Genomic DNA, 25,454 nt, shown 5'->3' on the forward strand with positions numbered 1-25,454 from the left:
ATATGCTTACTCCTTCATCAGGTGAATAGATGCCATGCGGCATATAGCATATATATGTACATGTAAGGACAACAAAATTAATAAGATAACAAGAGGTGGAAACTATGGCATTCATTCACCTGATGAAGGAGTAAGCATATATTCCGAAACGTTGTGTTCCTCATAATAAAGAAGATGACATTTATATATTCTCTTTCTTATGTGAATCACTTCTAAATGCCTTTCAAATACCTGGATGTAACTTTATTCACATTATCATTAAAGAAAAATATCCAAGTCATCACGTTAAAAATTCTGGTAAGGCACTCCGCAGAGGTGGGCATTATCCGATGATAGATCCGCTGCATGAAGCCGGATGTGACGTGATGTGATGCTGTGGTACAGCTGGAAGACATCAATTCAACAAGTTATCCATCAAATATCCATGAAATAGCTTTGCCCTGGAACACGTTATGTTTCCTACGCGGTTGTACAGATAACCATAACCGTGTGTTCTAATCAACACGATCCGGCAGTAGCAAATAATAAAATATATCCATGACCTTTGAGACACAGTCAAACTCTTTACGTGGTAAGTCAACAGGCTGAGTCAAATCATCTGCTGGTCTGATTTGAAACGTATTGAGTGAGTGAGTATTCATTTATGCCGCTTTTAGCAATATTCCAGCAGTGTCACGGCTGGGGACAACAGATTATGGGCTTCACGCATTGTACCCATGTCGGGAATCGAACCCGGGTCTTTGGCGTGACGAGCGAACGCTTTAACCACTAGGCTACCCAGTCGCCCCTGATTCCCTCTCGTTTATCACCTACCTTTAGGTGCCACTACAAACAGACTATGTCATTTGTGAATTGCTTGTATCTTAATTCCTTTCACTGGAAGTGAGAATACTTAAAGACGACAAAAGTCATACAGTGTCAATGAGGTATATATATTGGCTCTTGACTGTCCAGCTGGTGAGTGTTTTGTATGTTCTAGTTGAATGATTAATTTTTCTATATAAAATTCAGGTAACAAAGGAAATTAAAACTCATGTAGGTTTTTTTTCTATTACGCCGGTCAAGTTACCCAGTTTGCATTGGTGGTACATACAAGACGCAGTCGTGAGCCAACAAAGGTATCTACTTTTCCGTGCTTTCTAGTCCATTATTTATCTTATGCAATTCGTCAGAAGCAAGTGTTTATGATGAAAACCAATTTGTCAAGGAAGTTTTCAGCTTCTTAATGTCATTGGGGGGCACGGGTGTCCCAGTCGTCTAAAGCGCCGCAATTCTCTGTGCAGAGTTGCGTCCCTTGGGCACGCCAGAAACCTATGATTGTGGGTTCGAATCCCGGTTCGCCCCGATTATGTTTCTAGGTTTGTCAGCACCATACCCGTGCTCGTGGGTTTCACCGAAGTGGTAAACGTCTGAGAACTGCATCACTTCGGGCTTTCCTCCCACATTAAGCGATATAACTGGAATACTGTTAAAAGCGGCGTTAAACCCAACTCACTCACTGATTTAATGTCATTGATTGTCTTTAATATACCAAGGAAGACTGTCACTTTTTGCTCAACAGAGCATATGAAGGCATATGTCAAAGTCGTAGTACCTTTCTGCATATATTTAGGTCCTGTGGGTTGCCGTGGGCCAACAGCGTTGATGTCGATAGGTTGGGGTACGGACTCTAGTTTGGCCCAGGATTCCGCTGAACACCGGAACCGGAAGTCATATTCATTAGGAGACCAAAAATCCGCAGGGTTGGCCTAAACAGAAAATGAAGGTCAGTAACTTAAGATTCTGGCTAAGAATAGGTCCGAAGCCGCCAAGGCTTTCGTAAGAAGCGAGTAAGAAGTGGATCGTTTGGTCAGGCTCGGTGATTCCGTTGCTACTGTGACCCGTTACCCGACGGTGAGGATCATTGTTCATTATGTCAATCACTTGTTCCAGAATATTGCTGAATTTGTCATTAAAAACACATTTGAATAAAAAGAACAGGGCATGCGCATTAAACATTGTAGGTGAGGTGAGCTTAAAGGTCACGTTCAAGATTATTGCACTCAAATAGCCCTTGTTTTAGCCCCTTAATGCCGAGCACCTGGCTTGGTAACAACAAGTACCATCTTTTGACGTCTTTTTGTATGACGCGGGCAGTAACGAACCCCGAACATTTCGCTCTCCGGGCGGTCGATCTACCAGTAGACCACGGTGACGGTCCAAATCATTGAAAACAAAAAGTTTATATAGCATACAAAGATTTACCTTGAAGTTATCATGAACATCAAAATATTCCCTTTTGACGATACCAGAGGTGTGGTACTGAACGACACTTGAGCCGTGCCTGTTGTAGAAGGCGTTGTCATAGATTTGGTTGCCTAGTAACAGACATTGTGAGTGAGTGAACATGGGTATTCACAGCATTTTACAATATTAGACAAATTACGTTTTAGACACAAAGAATTGGCTTCACACATTAAACCCATGTTGAATCTTGGTGATCTGCGAAGGCTTTAGATACCCACTAACCCACAACAAACAAAACATTTAATGATCATAGATATCCTCTTGGCAAACAAGCCATGTCTTAACAATATATCACCAGAGAAGGTATAAGGGCTGTGATAAAGATCTAAACGTTCATTGTGGTACTAATAATATAGAAGATCCAGGGTAGAATAGGTCTTCAGCAACCCATGCTTGCCGTAAAAGGCGACTATGCTTGTCGTAAAAGGCGACTAACGGGATCGGGTGGTCAGGCTCGCTGACTTGGTTGATGCATGTCATCGATCCCAATTGCGTGGATCGATGCTCATGATATCAATCACTGGATTGTCTGGTCCAGACTCGATTATTTATACAGACCGCCGTCATATAGCTGGAATAATGCTGAGTGCGGCGTAAAACAACAAACAAACCAAACAAACTAAACTAATAATATAACACATGTTCAACGGATAAAGTATCGACGTATCTCTTTTATAATTACCCATTGGTGCCATAGGATGATTGGAGTCGATGGTGGCCAGTTTTGGGTATTTGTCTGCCCACGTTTTGCTGGTGTAGGGAAGGGTCTGGAAGCAAACAAGAGCGTCTGATCCAGGCTACAGTCATGAATGTGGAATTTTGCTGAGTTTTGCGTTAAACAACAAACAAAGTAAACATAATAGGCCATTTAACACACCTCGAATCCTTGTAACACTATGTCATAACTACAATTGGGTGGTCACACATGGGACAGTCTGAAACAAACAAATAAGAGCGCAGTCAAAGATACATGTGACCGAAACTTCCTCCTGCCCAAAGAAGACCTGGCATGTCATTGATGATGATGGCATGAATGTGAAGACCTGGCATGTCATTGATGATGATGGCATGAATGTGAAGACCTGGCATGTCATTGATGATGATGGCATGAATGTGAAGACTTGGCAAGTCATTGATGATTATGTCATGAATGTGAAGACCTGGCATGTCATTGATGATGATTGCATGAATGTGAAGACCTGGCATGTCATTAATGATGATGGCATGAATGTGAAGACCTGGCATGTCATTGATGATGATGGCATGAATGTGAAGACCTGGCATGTCTTTGATGATGATGGTATGAATGTGAAGACCTGACCTGTCATTGATGATGATGTCATGAATGTGAAGACCTGGCATGGCATTGATGATGATGGCATGAATGTGAAGACCTGGCATGTCATTGATGATGATGTCAGAATGGGAAGACCCAGAATGTCATTGATGATGATGTCATGAATGTGAAGACCTGGCATGTCTTTGATGATGATGGTATGAATGTGAAGACCTGACATGTCATTGATGATGATGTCATGAATGTGAAGACCTGGCATGTCATTGATGATGATGTCATGAATGTGAAGACCTGGCATGTCATTGATGATAATGGCATGACCAGATATTTTTCATGATGTTGTATTCTAACAATGACGCAGGATTACTTCCACATGTCTTGGGAAACCCATGGTAATTCCATATCGTGAATAAATACAGTACCGTGGATAACGATATGGACACCATCTATTTTTACAGAACTGTTTGACTGCATGTCCATGTTGACATATCCTCGTGGTAAACATAACGAAAGACTTTCACACCCAAACTATCTAAACTAAGTCAATATGACGCACTGTCACTGTGAATGACAAAGGAAAAACAGATATGCAAAGTATATGCATGGTTCAATGAAAATCAGACATGCCATATTCAGTACATTGCTCCGTTGTCTACCATACGGTTTTACGATGTCCATGCGTGATGTTACAATAATACGTTTCTACTACATCTTTAACCTTTTGGCAACGTGCCCTTTCTTTGAATTAGCTGAAATTCTAAAAGAATTAGATTCGTATACAAAGAGAATCGTATCAGCAAGGAGTGACTGAGTTGGGTTTAACGCCGCTTTTAACAGTATTCCAGTTATATCACGGCGTGTCAACTTAATGTGGGAGCAAAGCCCGAAGTGATGCAGGTCTTAGACGTTTACCACTTCGGTGAAACCCACGAGCACTGATATGGAGCTAACAAACCTAGAAACATAATCGGGTCGAACAGGGATTTATAGGTTTTTGGTGTGCCCACGGGACGCAACTTCAATTCAATTTCTTTATTCAGTATATAGGCCACATGCCAAAGTACAAATAAATATTGACATATAGAATATACATATTGGTGCAACATTTAACAAGTATTACAAATGGGATGAACGTAATACAATAGCCTCTTTAATATATTTACAGCATTGAAGTAAATCAGTTAGTTTGCCTGAGCTTAAATGGTTAAATAACTAAGATTTACAATATATATTTGGAATGTGTTTCTGTCTGATACCATCATATAATGGACATGATAGCATAACACGCAATTCAGTTTCAATGATGTTCTTACAAAAAGGACAAAATCTAAGATTAAAATCAATATTTCTTTTTCTTCCAATATTCACCATGATATGTAATTCTCCAATTCTTAATAGTGATAACATTCTTCTTAGTTCTTTACAAGTGATTTTTAAAACATACGGTTCAATTACAAATGCTGTTTTGAACGATGAATAAAATTCTAAATGTTATAATCATTAACTTGTGAATGCCATGTTTGTATATAACAATCTTTAACTCTTTGTGAAAACTCACATATAAATAAATCAGTGTGACCAACAGATTGATTTTCCCATACAAAACCAAAACCATATAAATACAAAATATTCTTAATGTTAGTAGCCCATGTAACTCTTCCTACTTGATCTAATCTATATATCATATTATAACATTGTCAAGGATATCTTTCATTTGACATAGTGGTTAGTTTACACCAATATTTCAAACAATGTACATAAGTCTCACAATAAAATTTATAGCGTCCACATTCACCAAAAATAGCAACATTTGTACAAGATTTCCCGACACCAAGTAAATATTTACAAAATTTAGTTTATATGGCTTCTAAAACATTCCAATTGTGGGTTCCCTAGATTTCTGAACAGTAAAATAATATTGGTTTTATTTGCGTATCAAACATTTGAAACAATATTGGTAAAGGAAGGGAGTTAGGTTTAATGTGTAATGTGTAATTGCTTAAGAGAATAAGAGCTTTATTAGCTTTCTGGACTAAAGTTTGCACACATTTTGACCATTATAATCGGTTTGAAAATACAACACCTAAAAACTATAATATGTTCCTATCTTTATATGTACATCATCATAAAACCATTTTAAAACATTTTAAAGTTTTCCACCATTTCGGAAAACTAATGTTTCGGTTTTATCAAAGTTAACTTTCAAACCCAATTTGTTACAAAAAAAAGATAAAACATTAATTTTTCTTTGCAAACCAATAACTGAGTCATCAAATAAACATAGATCATCAGCATACAACAATAAAAACGGATCATTAAAATCTTCTCCGACAAATATACATGTACCTCCACCACAATACGTCTGTAATGAGTCTTCCAATTGATTGATTAAAATAGATAATAAAAGAGGACTCAAAACGCAACCTTGTCTAACTCCACTAAGACATTCGAAATAATCTGATAAAGAAAAGTTATCAAGTTTCACACAAGAAATTGTTTTTGCATAAATAACACGTATCATATTCAACATCTTTCCATTGATACAATTTGTAGATAAAACATACCATAGCAAATCTCTATTCACCGAATCAAAAGCCTTTTGAAAATCAACATATATACCTTTTGATTTAGACAGGTATTTTTGGATTAGGCACTGTAGAGTAAAAACATGATCAACTGTAGAATATCCTTTGCGAAAACCCGCCTGACACTCTTGTAACTTGTCATAAAAACAAACAAGATCGTTGAGTCTTTTGTTAAGAATAAAGGTATATATTTACCCACATATGTCCATCAAAGAAATGCCTCTATAATTATTAACATCACTTTTACATCCTTTCTTATGTAAAGGAAATATAATACTCTTTGACCACTGTGGAGGATATGTCCCTTTCGTAAATATGAAATTGAACAAAATCTTAAGGTAAGGTAACAAAATACTCCCACCGCATCAGTAGACCTCAGGGGGAATGCCGTCAGGGCCAGGTGCTTTATTATTTTTTAAAGATGAAATGGCAAAGATGATCTCCTCTTCAGTTATGGGCTGGTTTATCATGTCATTTATACCCACATCAATCTCCAAATTATCTATATCATCAATATAACTGCTGAAAAAAGACATGAATTCTGTATCTGTAACATTGTCTTGAATATTGAGCACCTGAGTAAAGTATTCAACCCATGCTTTACTGCTTATATCGCCTTGGCATTTATTACTAGGATTTCTTATAATGGACCTTACATCAGACCAAAATGCTTTGGGATTTTGCTTACTAGAGTTGACAATATCTACAGCAAGTGTATTTGCATATACGGATGATTTAGAACGACAAACCTCTCTATACTTATTTTTCTTGTAGGTCTAAAACTATGCAAAAAATCAAGATTTCCTGACAATATAAATTTATCAAGGTACATATACTTCTCAGTTTTTAATGGGTGACATTCGTCATCATACCAAGCTTCATTTGTGCACACATTCGAAGTTCGACATTTTACTTTCATATTATTTTCACCTGCGCACTGCTGAATGGTAGTAGATAACAGTTCTGCTGCCTCTGAAGTGTCATGATTACAAAGAGAACTAAAATAGTCTACATCTATTTTTTCAATATTCACATTCAATGTATCAATAAAATCTGCTGCCCGAGATTCCTTCCAGGCATATTTATCAAACTTGCTTGGTATAGTCTCTGATTCTGAATGTTGAAGCTATGGAGAATCACCAACTAAGGAACATGATATAGGAAAATGATCAGAATAAGAATAAGAATATGCATATCAAATGTACAGCATACACTGATAAGATCTTTACCATATTCATTAATAACAGTGTCTTGAGAGAACCTCGGAGTATTGAATGTATCACCTGAATACTCCTTTTCATTTAATGTTGAGATATATTTTTCACTCTCATCATCGTCAGATGTAATAAAATCTTGCAAAATACCTGTTCTTGCATTTAAATCTCCTGCAAGTATAATGGAAAGATCTTCAAATTTACAAAGTTTCTGTAAACATTGCTCAAGATAATCAATACCTCTAACATCACGGACATCAGTGTTTGTTGGCGTAGTTTCAGGATGTACGTAAGAAAACAAAAGTAAAGTATCACGTGGTAAACCCAAAAACACGTGATCAAGTATAATAAATATACAGTCGGTACAAGTTAAATCAACATGTTTAACGCCTTTAAGAAGTTCATATTTGACGAAAAGAGCGACACCAACTCTTGTATTGTATTCACGAAAGTTTATCATAATATTGTGATTGGTGAAGCTTTGTTTCATATCGTCTTCAGAACAGTTGCTCCAAATTTCTGTTAAACAAAACAATTCAAATGAAGAGCAACACTCAACGAAGGAATTGTTCTTCAACTTGCGATTCAAACCATTAACGTTCCATGGCATGAACGAAAAGTCTCTTCTTTTACCGTTACAATCCACGGCCCGGTCGAGATCCTAGCTGTAAACGCCACGTGCGGGTCCGCCCTAACCATGACCTCCACGTGAACGAAACGAGGGACGGCCGCGGCCCCGACCTGCGCTTAATACAGTTCTATTAATCTCAACTGGCCTTTCATTTTCAAGGTCATATGTGAGAAACTTTCCATTTTCATAAATCAGTTTATCAGATCTAAGCTTACATTTCTCACCAAGTGCATTTGAATCATCCATTATTGTTTGTTACATCTCGCAGACAGGGCGCTAACGCTGGTAGGAGAGTTAATTGACTCGGACATTGTCCTAAGTTTTGTTGTTAAATCTGCCTGGCATTTATCGACTTTGGCAGATACATTCTTTACCTCGGATAGTAGCTTTTCAAAGTCTGAAGTTTCACATTCCTGACCCGTTGTCAATTTGAGGTGTTTCGTGTTTGTTGTACTGTTACGTGTTTGTTGTACTGTTTCGTGTTTGTTGTACTGTTACGTGTTTGTTGTACTGTTACGTGTTTGTTGTACTGTTACGTGTTTGTTGTACTGTTTCGTGTTTGTTGTACTGTTACGTGTTTGTTGTACTGTTACGTGTTTGTTGTACTGTTACGTGTTTGTTGTACTGTTACGTGTTTGTTGTACTGTTACGTGTTTCAGGTCCTGGGTTCGACGCCAGAACGAGGCAGTAACATCGATATGATACTCAACACTTTATATGAAGTCGAAACATCATCTCGAGCTGTACTTATTGTAGCTTTTGGTAAATCTGCAGGGTGTTGAGGTAGTAATCCTGATGCTCTCTGGGCCAGATGATGCGACGTATCCGGAACAGAGAGACAATTTTGGCAGAAGTGTATCCTAAATTCGTGACATGTAAACAAAGTCGAGGTATCCGTTTTGGGGAATGGATATGGGGTCTGGTGATGTGGTTTTGTTGGATAATGGGAACGAGTCGGCAAGCGATAGTATTGCGGTTGAAAGTGTTGTTGATATCACCCTTAATGAAGTGAGTAACACCGTCGTGAGCGTCACTCGGTAAGCCAGGTCTGTAAATGGCGTCCACATTGAATTGGGGTCATAGGAAAGGAGTTTACTTATCTGTTTTGTCCCTCTTGGTGTCGTAACGCATCCGATTCTTCCACGCCAGATTTCTATAGAGACTCCCATGTCTTTTAGGCATTATTTGTAGGCCTTTTCTTCATAATTTTGACATTTGTTCTTTCAACTCATGCAAACCAACCGTTTGAACCCGCGCATGTGCAATAATAGGACGCAACTCTGAACTCCGAATTGCGGGGCCTAAGACAGCTGGGCAACACAGTCAGTGTTCATGGGGATGACTGCTATTTGTCTAAATGTCCTAATTTGACTATCCCTACCTTCAATTTATTTTGGAGTGTCGCCTGGTTGCTATTATACCGGAGACCACGGCCGTCCACGTTGATGGGGTAGCTGGTGGCGTCGTAGAAGACGTTATAGCGTATGAGGTTGTCACGGCCGCCGCCGATGTTGACGTGAAATTGGTTCTACAATGAAATAAATCGTCTTATTAATTCACGACTGGGTCTAACGTGACTATCTGTGAATGTCTGCTATTGTAAATGTGGAATACAAAAATATTTTGTTTTTGCTTCTTAAAGGAATTTTCACTTTAAAATAGATTCGTCGATACTTTCCATTATTCAACGTCTAGCTGTGATTGGCATTGTCTGTTCTGAATGTGTTTTTCAACTGAAATGCAAAACCGTTTAAAACACAAATATCTATTGAGTGAGTGAGTGAGTGAGTCTCGCAGGTCTCGGACGTTTACCACTTCGGTGAAACCCACGAGCACGGGTATGGTGCCGACAAACCTAGAAACATAATCGGGGCGAACGGGGATTCGAACCCACAGTCATAGGTTTCTGGCGTGCCCAAGGGACGCAACTCCGCACAGCGAATCGCGGCGCCTTAGACGACTGGGCCATTCGTGCCCCCACCGATATTAAGATGTTATGAGTGTTTGAAACTTGGTACATCTCGCTTACCTCGTAGAAGACGTTGTGCTCGATGTGGACGCCGGAGAACTGGTCGTCCAGCATGATGCCTCTGTTATCAGCCCCCGGCATGTGCTTCAAGACGTGGTGGATGTGGTTGTATCGGATCACGTTGCCACGCTGCAGAGAATGTCGTTACCATGGAAATAATGTTTCATCATTTTCATCATCATAGAAAAGAGTTGATTGATGCCTGATTACACCTGTAAAGGAACTTCAGGTTTCCAGAGCCTGACTGTACAGCAGTTAACACCAGGAACCCGTGTGAAATGACAACTTTGATGTATGCCGGATTATTATTTGGTGCCTGTTCGACTGTATGTCAAGAATATCACCAACGGATGCAAATTATTACAGAAATTAGCAAAGAATAAGAAGGTTTCATATTGTCGAGACTTCATTTTTCTGAATCACGAAATCACCTGTAAGAGTGAGTGAGTGGGTGAATGCGTATGCTTTTATGTCACTTACAGTAATATTTCAGTAATATCACGGCAGGGGACACAAGAATTGGGCTTCGAACATTGAACCCATGTGGGGTGGGTGAGTGAATATTGTTTTACGTCGCTTTTAGCAATAAACCAGCAAATTCACGGCAGGGTACACAAGAAATAGGCTTCACATGTTGTACCCATGTGGGGTGAGTGAGTGAATATGGTTTTACACCGCTTTTAGCAATATACCAGCAATATCACAGCCGGGGACACCGGAAATAGGCTTCACACATTGAACCCATGTAGGGTGAGTGAGTGAATATGGTTTTACACCGCTTTTAGCAATAAACCAGCAAAATCACGGCAGGGTACACAAGAAATAGGCTTCACATGTTGTACCCATGTGGGGTGAGTGTGTGAATATGATTTTACACCGCTTTTAGCAATATACCAGCAATATCACAGCCGGGGACACCGGAAATAGGCTTCACACATTGAACCCATGTAGGGTGAGTGAGTGAATATGGTTTTACACCGCTTTTAGCAATAAACCAGCAAAATCACGGCAGGGTACACAAGAAATAGGCTTCACATGTTGTACCCATGTGGGGTGAGTGTGTGAATATGATTTTACACCGCTTTTAGCAATAAACCAGCAAAATCACGGCAGGGTACACAAGAAATAGGCTTCACATGTTGTACCCATGTGGGGTGAGTGAGTGAATATGATTTTACACCGCTTTTAGCAATATACCAGCAATATCAAAGGCGGGGACACCGGAAATAGGCTTCACACATTGTACCCATGTAGGGTTGGTGAGTGAGTGAGTGAATATGGTTTTACGCCGCTTTTAGCAATATACCAGCAATATCACGGCAGGGGACACAAGAAATAGGCTTCACATATTGAACCCATGTGGGGTGAGTGAGTGAATATGGTTTTACACCGCTTTTAGCAATATACCAGCAATATCACGGCAGGGGACACAAGAAATAGGCTTCACACATTGTACCCATGTGGGGTGAGTGAATATGGCTTTACGCCGCTTTTAGCAATATACCAGCAATATCATGGCAGGGGACACAAGAAATAGGCTTCACACTTTGTACTCAAGTGGGGTGAGTGAGTGAATATGGCTTTACGCCGCTATTAGCAATATACCAGTAATATCACGGCCGGGGACACAAGAAATAGGCTTCACACAAGGTACAGATGTTGGGATTGACCCCGGACCTTGACGTGAGGCGAGGCCACCCAGGCTCCCGTAACAGTAATTTAAGGTGTGTATAGTATGAACAGTGTGTACCGTTTCTCACTAATACAATATTTTGATCACATTCTGCATGCAAAGTACATCTTAATTTCCTCTTTCAACTGTGCTACTCACTGCGGTCCAGTCTCTCCCAGCATGCACCGCGCCACAGTCGCTGGTGTTAACACACATGTGGTGAATATGGTTGTACTCCATTATGTTGTCGTTACCCTGGCAACCAAGAAAGTATTTAATCACTAGCTTTATTATTGGGTTTTTATATTAAATCTGTCCTATTTACACCATGTCCTTTAAAAGTGAGAGAGTTAGAAAATAGGATTTCACGCCAATTTCAGCAATGAAACCTATGTCTCTGGCACGACGCGCGAACACTGTAAATACTAGGTTATCCCGATGCTCCCAAGTCTTATGAGTGAGTGAGTATAGTGTTACGCCGCCTTTAGCAATATTCCAGCAATATCACGGCGGGGGAAACCAGAAATAGGCTTCGCACATTGTACCCATGTCAGGAATCGAACCCGGGTCTTCGGGGTGACGAACGAACGCTTTAACCACTAGGCTACCCGACCGCCCCCGTTCATATGAACGGATTGGGGTCTTTTCAACATTTTAAATATTCGAGTGAGTGAGTGAGTTGGGTTTAACGCCGCTTTTAACAGTATTCCAGTTATATCACGGCGTGTCAGCTTAATGTGGGAGGTAAGCCCGAAGTGATGCAGGTCTCGGACGTTCACCACTTCGGTGAAACCTACGAGCACGGGTATGGTGCTGACAAACCTAGACACATAATCGGGACGAACGGGGATTCGAACCCACAACCATAGGTTTCTGGCGTGCCCAAGGGACGCAACTCTGCACAGCGAATCGCGGGCACCCGTGCCCCCTTAAATATTCGAGGCCTCAGTCAAACTTTCAAAAAGTGGTATGTAGCCAATATTGAGGACATTTCCAAATGTTACGCATTAGTGGCAATATTGATGCAATTCCTTAATTTGACTTGTACCATATGTTCCCATATGTTCAGGTGAACTATTGACTTGCTTTTGCAAGTGAAGCGCACAATGGAGTTTTCTTTTCAGATGTTTCTTATGATTATAGAAAGGGTTTTGTCGCTTTTGGTTGTTAGAATACCTCACGCTCTGATTTCGGGCCTTGTTGCTTTTTTTCATTAAGCTATGTGCCCTCAAAAATTCAATTCAGCTGATTGTGAATACCAGAGGGATAATCTTTGCTAGCAGGTGTGTCATTGGTTGCGTCTAATGTAGGAATTCTAGGATCAACGATGAATAATTAGATTTTCGTTGTGTTCATTGACTTTCCTGCATTCTGATTAGCTGAATTGGTCACGTGTTATTGCATTCATTTCCCAATGAATGTAAAAAATTAAGCCACGCCCACCGAGGCGCACTACTTTTATAACTGCGGAATGTCGGGGAATCCCAATATTACAGCGAGGGAATTTCCTTTCTGCTCACGTGTATCGTCATGCACAGGACATTTAGAACTTTCATGCATACTCATTGTCCAAACAACCCTTTGAAACCGAAGGCCGAGAATGAATGAAACAGCAAACGTGCAGGCTCGCTCGCCTGTTTTTTTCCCGCTAGCCTCGGTTCAACTTTCATGTCTTCCGGTTTCATTTCTAACTAGCATTTTTCCAACTGTGTTTTACCGTCATCACGGAAGTCATGTTGAATCTGGCGGTAACTGACCATGTTATTTGAAACAGTCGCCTTCTCCCGGACATATCTCTTCCGGTTCGTTACAGTCTGATTGTTGCAGTTCTTTTCGCCTATTGCCTTAATTGACAGGTCCAATGAACATTGTTTTGATCCTACTCTCCTTTCATTGGCTACTGACTGTGTAGGCGTGCCAAGTTTTGTGCATAAATTATACGATCACCTGATTCATATCACGCCACATTATGTATTCCTACACCTGCATGAGCAACTTGTTTATTACAATTAAGAGCGACGTTTTGGTGTAGGTTCTAACACCGTTATTAAGCAAGTGAACCTACACCGAAACGTCGCTCTTAATTGTAACAAAGAAGTTGTTCATCCAAAAATTGTTATGCTCACTCTGTAGGCTGTTGGTTTCACTTGCTTGATAACAGTGTTAGAACCTTCACCTAAACGTCGCTCTTAATTGTAATAAAGATGTTGTTCATTCATAAGTTGTTATCCTTACTCTCTAGGCTGTTGGTTTCACTTGCTTGATAACAGTGTTAGAACCTACACCGAAACGTCTTTTTTAAGTGTAATAAAGAAGTTGTTCATCAATAAATTGTTATCCTTTCTTAGTACTCCAACTTCTAAATGACTATCAAAGAAGACAAAAATATGTTCAATTAACGTTTCGCATACCCCCCACATCAACCCTGTGTATTGACCGTCGTGCAGGTGGTTGTAGCGGACAACGTTGCCAACGCCCCCGATAGACACAGCATTGTATCCAACAGCACCGACACGGGCCACCATCCAAATATGGTTGTCTTCGACTATATTTCCTGAAGACACAAGCGTCTTCTGGTTGCCACCTGAAAATTTACAAATGAAGAAATCGGTAACAACAGACACCAGAAATCCTCGGGTAGAGGTATCAACTTCTAAATTCTTTCAGCAATGCTATTGGCGCGGCCTGTATAAGAAAATGGTCTTCGCATATGAGACTGGATTATTTAACCAATAATTAATACAATGATTAATAATCAATCGCACCATACAAAAGATCTATAACAGAGTAAAATCAGTGAATTGTTGTGTTACCATTGATCGCGACACCTCCGTTGGTGTAATGGATATTACACCGGGATATAACAATATGGCTACTTCCGGTGATGTGGACGCCATACGAACCTGATAAAAATAATAATCATTATAATTATAATAATGAAGATGATGATGATGATGATGATGATGTGATGTTGATGATGATGGTGGTGGTGGTGATGATGATAATGGTGGTGATGATTATGGTGATGATGATGATAATGATGGTGATGGTGATGATGATGATGATGATGATAATGATGACGTGATGTTGATGATGATGATGATGGTGGTGGTGGTGATGATGATAATGGTGGTGATGATGATGCTGGTGATAATGATGATGATGATGCTGATGGTGGTTGTGGTGGTGGTGGTAATGATGATGATGATAATGAAGAAGGTGATGGTGATGGTATGGTGATGATGATAATAATTCGTACTTTAATATTAACTTAAACAAAGTAGGGAAGGCAAAACTGTGATCGATATACAAAACGTTTTTCTTGATGTAAATATGCATGCGTTTGTATCTGTCTTTGATATAACAGTACCGCTGCACTCAGCAATATTCCAGCTATATGACGGTGGACTAAATAGTCGCGTCATGAAGCTCCCCAAACTTTTGTAGTCTTCTTCCATCATGTCATTATTCTTCGCGACTACCCTTATTAGCTCATTTTGACTCAATTATACTTGTCGAAACGTAGTCTCTACTCATGAAACTCACCCAAATTTTTAATGTCCATGTTTTGAATGTTAATGTTGTGTAGACCGTCTCCTCTGATGCCCTCGTGGCGACACACCTCCAAAGTAAACCCCTCAAAATTGAGGTTTCCCACACCTCGGTCCATGCTGCCAGAGAACAAAGGTACATATATCATATTGAAAACTCTTTTTGTATCTGAAATTTACATTTTGATCTGCTCAAAGCTGAACTAGTAAACAAACTATAGAGATGCTGAGCATCTCGTTCTTACTATCTGGGCTGCGTGAAGTCATATGGAACGTATGCAACTTATATTTATGTATAAGCTATTGTCAATTTGGTAAATACGAAACTTTGCCCTTTCGAGTTGACGAAAACACGTGCCTGATGCAGTCGTTGATGAGAGACACGGTGATATCGTCAGAAGAGGCCAAGGTGCCCGTCTTTGTGTTGGGCCAGATGTACAAGTTGCCATTGGACCGGTCCAGATAGTACTCTCCCTGTAGAGAAGGATAACGCTAGACATGAACCTACATCAGATTAACAACGGCAAGTGATGTGAATAATCGCTTGCCACTGTCAACATATTTTCAAGAATGTCATGGCAGTGACAGACACAGAATACATTTCTGATAAATAGAAGGGGGGTGTTCTTCTCACCGGCTGATCTAGCTCTGAGAGCATGTTGAATACCCGGAAGTACCCGCCCTGAGTGCTGTACCCGGCCAGATGGGCCGGATTGTAATGACCTGGACAAAAAATAACAACACTTTATGCAATGTCTGATTTTTGTCTGGGTAAAGGCCTTGTCTCAATAAACAAGTTTAAAGAAGAAACAGGTAATTACAGAATAATTTATTTATTTCCAATGACACGCGAGAGAGCTTTTCTGTGTGAAGAGAACGACATGTTATATGCATGAATAGTCAAAAGTGAAAAAACGTGACATAAAATGACATTGATTCAATTGTTATAATGAGCAAAACTTCAGCAAATACTTCTCTATATAATATAATTAGTATTAAAGTAATTAAAGACGGAGAAGTATACATTGTAAGGCACTTAGCTCAAACTGACCAACTCGGAGTCCATAGTGTGTATCATTTGCCAGAGTGATCTGATGTTTGTGGGTGTCGATGTGACTGATCCTTGCAGCATCGTCCGCCCAGCTCCAGTACCTGTAAATGTAGCAGGCTTGAAAAGATGTGAATGGCTTACACCTTCTGGTGTCATTCTTATAACCAACATATAACCAAAAACCAATGACGGCATCAAACTCAAACAAGACCACTCAACCGATTCCTCAAAATGCCAGCCAATTCTGGGCCCCGTTCCACAAAGCGTTCGTAGCGCTAAGACGATCGTAACTCCCATACTTTAACATAGACTTACGTCAGTCGTAGCGCTAAGATGGCTTTGTGGAACGGGCCCCTGGACACTATATATTAAGAAGACTGGTAACATCGTGTAACAAGGCGTGGATACATCCCCCTGATAGCATCCTTTGTCAGTTTGCTGATGGGGTTAACCTGTTTGGTCATGTAGACAAGGCGTCCGACCTCGGATAGAGGGTCCGTGGTTCGAATCTCATCAACGGACTCGGAAATGTTTTGGCTGCTACACTGGTGTACCAAATGGGCCAGTGTCCGGTCATGCGTAAAATATGTCCCTTCACGGGACTTGGACAAAAAATGGATGGATCACAACCCATGTGGCACTCAATCTTATCACATCGTGCTATGTCCACAGGCAAAGCATCAACACTTTATTCACTGAGCCGTTCTTATTCGAAATAGCAGGGTATGGTTGATATTATTGACTGCATTGTTTTACAATTCGTTACTCTAAGGTCATGTTGCAGTTTACCAGAAGCCGTAAGCCCATGGTTCCTTCTCGTGCACCCATCTGGAGTCTTCGTGTGTGCTGTAGGTGAAGACCTTGCCACGCCTGCCACCAGGAACAGAGTCGACGTTCAGGAATTTCTGAAGAAAAAAATAACAAAATGTCAGTGCGAAACTGTGTAATTTACCTATTTCTAAGTCATTGTGAGAGAACCTCTAGTTGGAGTATCACAAAAATAGAATCACAAAATACAATCGCCAATGACCTTTTTTAGAGACGCTATTGCCTGGTGATATTGTTACACCCACAGAAATCACACAGTGTTATATACAATAACTTGCTGTCATGTGCCTGGCGCTCCCTCATTAGGGTACTGGGCCAATCTGGCTCTACCCTCCTACCTCATTAATGTACTGGGCCAAACTGGCTCTACCTTCCTACCTCATTAGGATACTGGGCCAATCTGGCTCTACCTTCCTACCTCATTAGGGTACTGGGCCAATCTGGCATTACCTTCCTACCTCATTAGGGTACTGGGCCAATCTGGCTCTACCTTCCTACCTCATTAGGGTACTGGGCCAATCTGGCTCTACCTTCCTACCTCATTAGGGTACTGGGCCAATCTGGCTCTACCTTCCTACCTCATTAGGGTACTGGGCCAATCTGGCTCTACCTTCCTATCTCATTACGGTACTGGGCCAATCTGGCATTACCTTCCCACCTCATTAGGGTACTGAGCCAACCTGGCTCTACTTTCCTACCTTCCTACCTCACTGGGGTAGTGGGCCAATCTGGCTCTACCTTCCTACCTCATTTGGGTACTGGGCCAATCTGGCTCTACCTTCCTACCTCATTAGGGTACTGGGCCAATCTAGCTCTACCTTCCTACCTCATTAGGGTACTGGGCCAATCTGGCTCTACATTCTACCTCATTAGGGGACTGAGCCAATCTGGCTCTACATTCTACCTCATTAGGGTACTGGGCCAATCTGGCTCCACTTTCCTACCTCATTAGGGTACTGGGCCAATCTGGCTCTACTTTCCTACCTCATTAGGGTACTGGGCCAATCTGGCTCTACCTTCCTACCTCATTAGGGTACTGGGCCAATCTGGCCCTACATCCTACCTCATTAGGGTACTGGGCCAATCTGGCTCTACTTTCCTACCTCATTAGGGTACTGGGCCAATCTGGCTCTACTTTCCTACCTCATTAGGGTACTGGGCCAATCTGGCTCTACTTTCCTACCTCATTAGGGTACTGGGCCAATCTGGCTCTACCTTCCTACCTCATTAGGGTACTGGGCCAATCTGGCTCTACTTTCCTACCTCATGAGGGTACTGGGCCAATCTGGCTCTACTTTCCTACCTCATTAGGGTACTGGGCCAATCTGGCTCTACCTTCCTACCTCATTAGGGTACTGGGCCAATCTGGCTCTACTGTCCTACCTCATTAGGGTACTGGGCCAATCTGGCTCTACTTTCCTACCTCATTAGGGTACTGGGTCAATCTGGCTCTACCTTCCTACCTCATTAGGGTACTGGGCGAATCTGGCTCTACCTTCCTACCTTCCTACCTCATTAGGGTACTGGGCCAATCTGGCTCTACCTTCCTACCTCATTAGGGTACTGGGCCAATCTGGCTCTACCTTCCTACCTCATTAGGGTACTGGGCCAATCTGGCTCTACCTTCCTACCTCATTAGGGTACTGGGCCAATCTGGCTCTACCTTCCTACCTTCCTACCTCATTAGGGTACTGGGCCAATCTGGCTCTACCTTCCTACCTTCCTACCTCATTAGGGTACTGGGCCAATCTGGCTCTACCTTCCTACCTCATTAGGGTACTGGGCCAATCTGGCTCTACCTTCCTACCTCATTAGGGTACTGGGCCAATCTGGCTCTACCTTCCTACCTCATTAGGGTACTGGGCCAATCTGGCTCTACCTTCCTACCTTCCTACCTCATTAGGGTACTGGGCCAATCTGGCTCTACCTTCCTACCTTCCTACCTCATTAGGGTACTGGGCCAGTCTGGCTCTACCTTCCTACCTCATTAGGGTACTGGGCCAATCTGGCTCTACCTTCCTACCTCATTAGGGTACTGGGCCAATCTGGCTCTCCCTTCCTACCTCATTAGGGTACTGGGCCAATCTGGCTCTCCCTTCCTACCCTCCTACCTCATTAGGGTACTGGGCCAATCTGGCTGGCTCCCCGTTGATGAAGATCTCCAGCCAAGCAGTCCGTGAGCGGTAGAAGCCAAAGTTGGTCATCTTGCCGTAGTTAGTGACGCCTGCACTAGGTAGATGCACCTGCATCACCTATAATAGAAGACCAAGACCAGCCCAGATCGTTTGTTACAAAGCTCTGCGGGCGTGGATAGCTGCATGGGTGTATGCCTCCTGACTTGGTAATGAGAATTGTTGTGGCTTAACGAAATGGGTGGTTAGACACTGCCTTTGGACCTATTTCTGCATTCATGTCAGCTCACAATCGAAAGCGACGGAGGTTACAAATCTTTGCTACTAAACGAAACCAACGAAAAATATATGGTTTTACGCCGCTTTTAGCAATATTCCAACAATATCACGGCGGAGGACACAACAAACGGGCTTCACACATTGTACCCATGTGGGGAATCGAATGATGCTTACAAACAATGATTCATTATCAGTGCGAATCTGTGCCAGCCAAAATGTGGTAACTGACTCGTCAAAGCCTTCAGGGCTAGTCTGGTGAGATCAGTATAATTGTATATTATGAGACAATGTTAAGTAAATGTCAAGTATGTTTATAGCACAAAAAAAGAGATGATTGAAATAACAGTATCCATGCGCTTCAGATGAAATACACAAAAAGTATCTGCTCTTCTTAGGAAAACACTATGTATTGTTTTAGCGGAAGTACCCTACTCAGCGCTAATAAGCGGTGCTATTTGGTGTGTGATTGGAATAATGCAAGGTTGGATTAAGGTGAGGATTCTCCTGTAAACCTAACAGAAGACATTTTCTTTATATATAAATCCACTGATGCTTGAGAGGAGGGGGTGTCGCATTCATATTGTGTCGCATTCTTGGTTAGGGGCCAGCGGTCGCATTCTTTTGGCGACGCATTAATTTCACGACTTACAGTACGTGTGTACTCATGATCAAACTAGTCAACTAAATCTACACTTAAATAACCATTCAAACAAAATCTGGTACTTAAGCCATTTTAAGGCTTGTATACAGCTGTATGGTGTTTTTCCTTTGAGTAATTATTCTAATGCAACATCCACGGTGGGATCAGTTTTGCACAAAGTTACATGCTGATTACAGTCTAACAATACGAGGCTTTAATGTAAGTGTTCATGTGATAACGAATATGATGGACATCATCAAAAATCCAAAATAATCAAGGTTGACTGAACAAGAATGACTGTATAATTATTCAACCTACTTTGGACCTTGAATTTGATGGCAGCATATTCAGCACGTTGCTGTCTGTCACGTGGGTAAACAGGTTTGCTGGGATCTTCTTGCCTCCTGTCTGGTGACGTCACAACAGAAGAGTGAGTGTGTGAGTGAGTGAGTGAGTGAGTGAGTGAGTGCGTGAAAATGGTCTTACGCCGCTTTTAGCAATATTCCAGCAAGATCACGGCGGAGGACACCAGAAAAAGGCTTCACACATTGTACCTATGTCGGGAATCAAACCCGGGTCTTCGGCGTGACAAGCGAACGCTTTAACCACTAGGCTACCCGACCGCCCCCACAACAGAAAAAGATTATGAACGTTATGTGCCTGTGACAATAATATCACACTGAAGGTAAATGTGTTGCCTTTTATTGTGTTCAACTAGAACCGAACGTCAGTACATTAATCATGCTGAGAACGAGAAGAAGGAACCGTTGCCTCGCCCTGAAGGTGCATATCTTAGCTTATATTCGGATAATTATAATTGATGGGGATTCGACTCGATCGTTCTGCAACCCATCATACTTCACCTTTAACGTCTTGACAGGGGAGAACATGAACTATCGGAGCAGAAGACAATAGTGAGTTTATTAAATCATCTGCTCTGTGGATACTCACCACGTGGACCTCCCACTCACAAAGTGGACCTCTACACACACCAAGCGGACCTCGTCACTCGCCACGGTGAGCTCCCAACTTACAACGTATGTAACAACTCATTACATGGATCTTGTCACTCACGAGTTGTATCTAGACTCACCACGTGTGTCCCAACTCACCACGTGTCTCTACTCACCACGTGGACCTCCCCACTCACCACGTGTCTCTACTCACCACGTGGACCTCCCCACTCACCACGTGTCTCTACTCACCACGTGGACCTCCCCACTCACCACGTGTCTCTACTCACCACGTGGACCTCCTGGTCCTGGTAGGCTCTGAAGGTGACAGGCTGGGAGTAGGCGTGGGTGAAGTGTAGGGTGGACTGCAAGTTGTGGTAGCCTCCCATCAGCTCCACGTACACCGCTGCGGGGACGAAAGAAGTGTTGAAGGAATAAAGTTACATTCTATGGAATACATGTTTGATACAGCAACACAGTCTTAAAATATATAACATTATTTCATGTACACAACATTCTGAAAGGTGAGCTGCAGAACCTACTCACTGTTGTCCTTGATCCCACTGCTGTCCAGTAACTGCCTGGCCTTGTCCAGGGTGGCAACCGGGTGGGACGCATCCAACCTAATTACAAGGCACGGTTTCAGGGCATTATGACTATAAACATTAGGAAGCACTATATAACATCACTTATTCAAAATTGTGATCAGTACCTTCGCCTTTGGGGTGGTGTGTGTGTATGTGCTTGGGGTGTAGTGTGTGTATGTGTGGGTGGTGGGGTGTGGGGTGTGTGTGTATGTGTGTGGTGGTGGTGGTGTTTGGGGTGGTGTGTGTGTGTGTGTGTGTGTGTGTGTGTGTGTGTGTGTGTGTGTGTGTGTGTGTGTGTGTGTGTGTGTGTGTGTGTGTGTGTGTGTGAGGGGGTGGGAGGTGGTTCCTATTCCATTTTTTTTTATGTTTCTAGGTCTGTCAGCATCATACCCGTGCTCGTTTGCTTCACCATAGTAGTAAACTCTCTGAGGAGGTGATATTGAAAGTGATCAAGACATGGCACAGGTGGTAGATAGCACGAGCAACCACAACATTCGAACCACCCGATCTCGGTATCGTCGGGTTATTTTACCGAGGGATCTGGGTCTACACAACACTGTACAAGATTTATATCAAACATATCAGTCACAAAGAAAACGAGATGGTCAGTTAATGTTTGATCAGATGTTTTGTGTTCTAGGTGATCAGTCGTGATAAATGTATGATGTGGCTGAGCTATACTCAATATGCTCTGCAAGTATACATATACTAAGAACCTAAAGAAACTGTGAATATGAAACTCATGTGTGCGGTTCCTTTTGGTGCCTCGTATTTGCAATCAGAATCTAAATATATTCTTCTGGTAGACCTGTAGAGGACATTTCCAAAAGTGATGCATCAGTGACAAAAATGATGTTCTATGCAATTCCCTATTTTGACTTGTACCACATGTTCTCGTGTTTTTTCCTGTGAACAATTGACTTGCCTTTGCATGTGTTTGTGACGGGTGGGATCGGTGGGGAACACCTGGTATCATTACTATTTGAGAGTGATTCATACACATGTGCTTATGATATAGTCGGAATCGTACACTCGTCTCTGCTTTATGCAGAGATTTCTATTGGATATGGGAAGGGTTATGTCGCTATATATGTAATGTAGACAGCAGCTGTTCTGTGCGAGGTGACACCTTGAATATAGCACTGCATTCGTAATTTGACAGCTTCCAATGTGTATATTTATTACTATACCTGACATTTGCTATTCCAATGTTTAGATATCATGCTTACACCTTAAACACTGGAATTTCAAAACAATAATACAATGTTACTAATGTATGCAAAAATGCTGTGTTCATCGTCGGCGAACAGCAGTGAGTTACGTTTGACAAGGCTGCACGAGTATAGTATCGAAGATTTTATGGATAACAAGTTCTTGTTTATTGCATATAGCGACGTTTGGATGAAGATGCTTACACCGTTACCAAGTCTATTGTTGTTAATGTTAATCTGCTGCTTATCAAACATACCATGTACATATAGAGTCGCACCCCGTTGTGTCGAACTCGTGGGGACCTGAAAAAGTTCGAGTTATCCGGGGTTCGAAACATCAGGGAAAGTTTATGCTTAATTTGAATACTTGGGTCTCCGAAATGAGTTCGACAAACCGGAAATTCGACACATCCAAGTTCGACACAACGAGTTTCGACTGTACCTCTCATCACTTGGTTGTTGTCACTCCAGCTTGATAACGGTGTAAGAATCTACATAGAAAACGTCGCTATAAGCAATAAACCAGTTTTCTTTTTAAGATATTTTCAATTGAAAATCAAACAAATCACAAAATCAACAGATAGGTATAGTTTCCTTTGCTCCTCGGTTTATGAGATCTAATTTCTGTTCCGACATTTGGACATCGTGCGAGTTGTGTCTTACAATGAATAAAAACACCTTTAGCAATTAGTCATCTAAAATAGATGACTGCTTACCCTGAGTTCCCGTCTGAGCCCTTGGGGCTGACGTAGATGTGGACTGTCTTGGAGTGACCCAGGGGAACAACAGCCCCAGACACAGAGCGACTACCCACGTCATTGCTTGGTTTCAAGTGTCACAGTCACATAACATATCGGCCCTTTTACATAAAAGAATAGCTTACCCTGAGTTCCCGTCTGAGCCCTTGGGGCTGACGTAGATGTGGACTGTCTTGGAGTGACCCAGGGGCAACAACAGCCCCAGACACAGAGCGACTACCCACGTCATTGCTTGGTTTCAAGTGTCACAGTGTTGAAGATTATACGAGTCCTATGCACGTGCAATGGGCGGGAAGAAGCAGGTGGAGAACTTGGCCTTGATCTCCTTAGAGATACAAGAAACTGGTTTTTACTGATATTATTACGTGTTGGATTATTCTTCAGCTTAATGTGTCGGTAGATAAGATTGGGAACTCTATATAACGGCTTACTTAAATAGCATATTTGCTTAGTTATGTCAACTAATATTGTAAAAAATAATACATCGTATTTATATGAAGGGGGCACGGGTGGCCGAGTCGTCTAAGGCGCCGCGATTCGCTGTGCAGAGTTGCGTCCCTATGGCACGCCAGAAACCTATGATTGTGAGTTCGAATCCCGATTCGCTCCGATTATGTTTCTAGGTTTGTCAGCACCATACCCGTGCCCGTGGGTTGCATCGCAGTGGTAAACGTCTGAGACCTGCATCACTTCGGGCTTTCCTTCCACATTAAGCTGACACGCCGTGATATAACTGGAATACTGTTAAAAGCAGCTGTAAACCCAACTCACTCCTCTAAAAAGCTGAGTCGATTGTATGATACGATACGATATAAATAGTTCATTTGTAGCTGAAAAGTATTAATCAGAAAGCCTTTTGAACAATCAGTTATAAGTGTAACACGCATACGTTTCTAGAAAGCTAGTTGCGTTCTGTAATTGATGTAACCAGCTACTTCAACAGAAAACAACAACGAAAGCAACAAAAAGTTCACTCCTGAATTGTTGCTTAAAGGATCTCTCTAAACGGGCTTTAGGAACAAAATACAACACATATAACATATCATAACCAACAAACATCATTATCGTCTGAATGTATGCTATTAATATAATGACTACTGTTTGTGAATATGGTTGCATGGAGAGCATATACGCTGTTAGGTCTGTAGGGTGTAGAGGCTATTAATGCACCAGTTTATACACTGAGGCTCTCCCGGCACACCACTAGGTCAAGGACATGTTGTCCTTTCTATTGACGCCAGTGCCACCCACAAATACATCGCTACCGGCGATGACGTAAGAGTTAGTGCTGTATCTTGGGATGTTGTTGCCCCTGGGTCACTCCAAGACAGTCCACATCTATGGAAGGTCCACGGGCTCAGACGGGAACTCGGGGTCAGGAACACTTCAGTAGCTGTAGGGTGGTACTTTCTCAGACGTTGTTGTGTGTTGGTTGGTTTCTTGTTTAACGCCGCACTCAGCATTTTTTCAGCTATATGACGGCGGTCTGTAAAAAATCGAGTCTGGACCAGACAATCCAGTGACTGACATCATGAGCATCGATCAACGCAATTCGCATACGATGACATGCATCAACCAAGTCAGCGAGCCTGACCGCCCGATCCCGTTAGTCGCCTCTTCCGACAAGCATAGATGCCTTTTACGGCAAGCATGGGTTGCTGAAGACCTATCCTAACCCGGATCTCCACGGCTCTGGTCAGACGTCGTTATTCTTATCATTGTATTGCACGTGCCGTGATGTAATTCAAAC

At 41.9% G+C, this 25,454-nt stretch overlaps 1 protein-coding gene across 1 annotated transcript; it reads right to left on the bottom strand.

Annotated features, from left to right (window-relative positions):
* Positions 1-226: 226 nt before the first annotated feature.
* Positions 227-23,972, bottom strand: LOC124135242. The gene is made up of 19 exons (XM_048396281.1): positions 23,830-23,972; positions 21,695-21,771; positions 21,439-21,554; positions 20,514-20,603; positions 19,256-19,396; positions 17,106-17,221; positions 16,317-16,417; positions 15,900-15,988; positions 15,624-15,739; positions 15,261-15,385; positions 14,528-14,617; positions 14,126-14,298; positions 11,874-11,969; positions 10,043-10,171; positions 9,395-9,541; positions 2,969-3,053; positions 2,245-2,357; positions 1,595-1,748; positions 227-384 (listed from the first exon to the last, which is right to left on the bottom strand). The coding sequence occupies exons 1-19, from the start codon at positions 23,931-23,933 to the stop codon at positions 323-325; spliced, it is 2,124 nt and encodes a 707-aa protein (XP_048252238.1). The 5' UTR covers positions 23,934-23,972; the 3' UTR covers positions 227-322.
* Between the last annotated feature and the right edge of the window lie 1,482 nt (positions 23,973-25,454).

Source organism: Haliotis rufescens, unplaced genomic scaffold, assembly GCF_023055435.1.
Source record: "Haliotis rufescens isolate VD_foot unplaced genomic scaffold, xgHalRufe1.0.p SCAF_15, whole genome shotgun sequence".
NCBI lineage: Eukaryota > Metazoa > Mollusca > Gastropoda > Lepetellida > Haliotidae > Haliotis > Haliotis rufescens.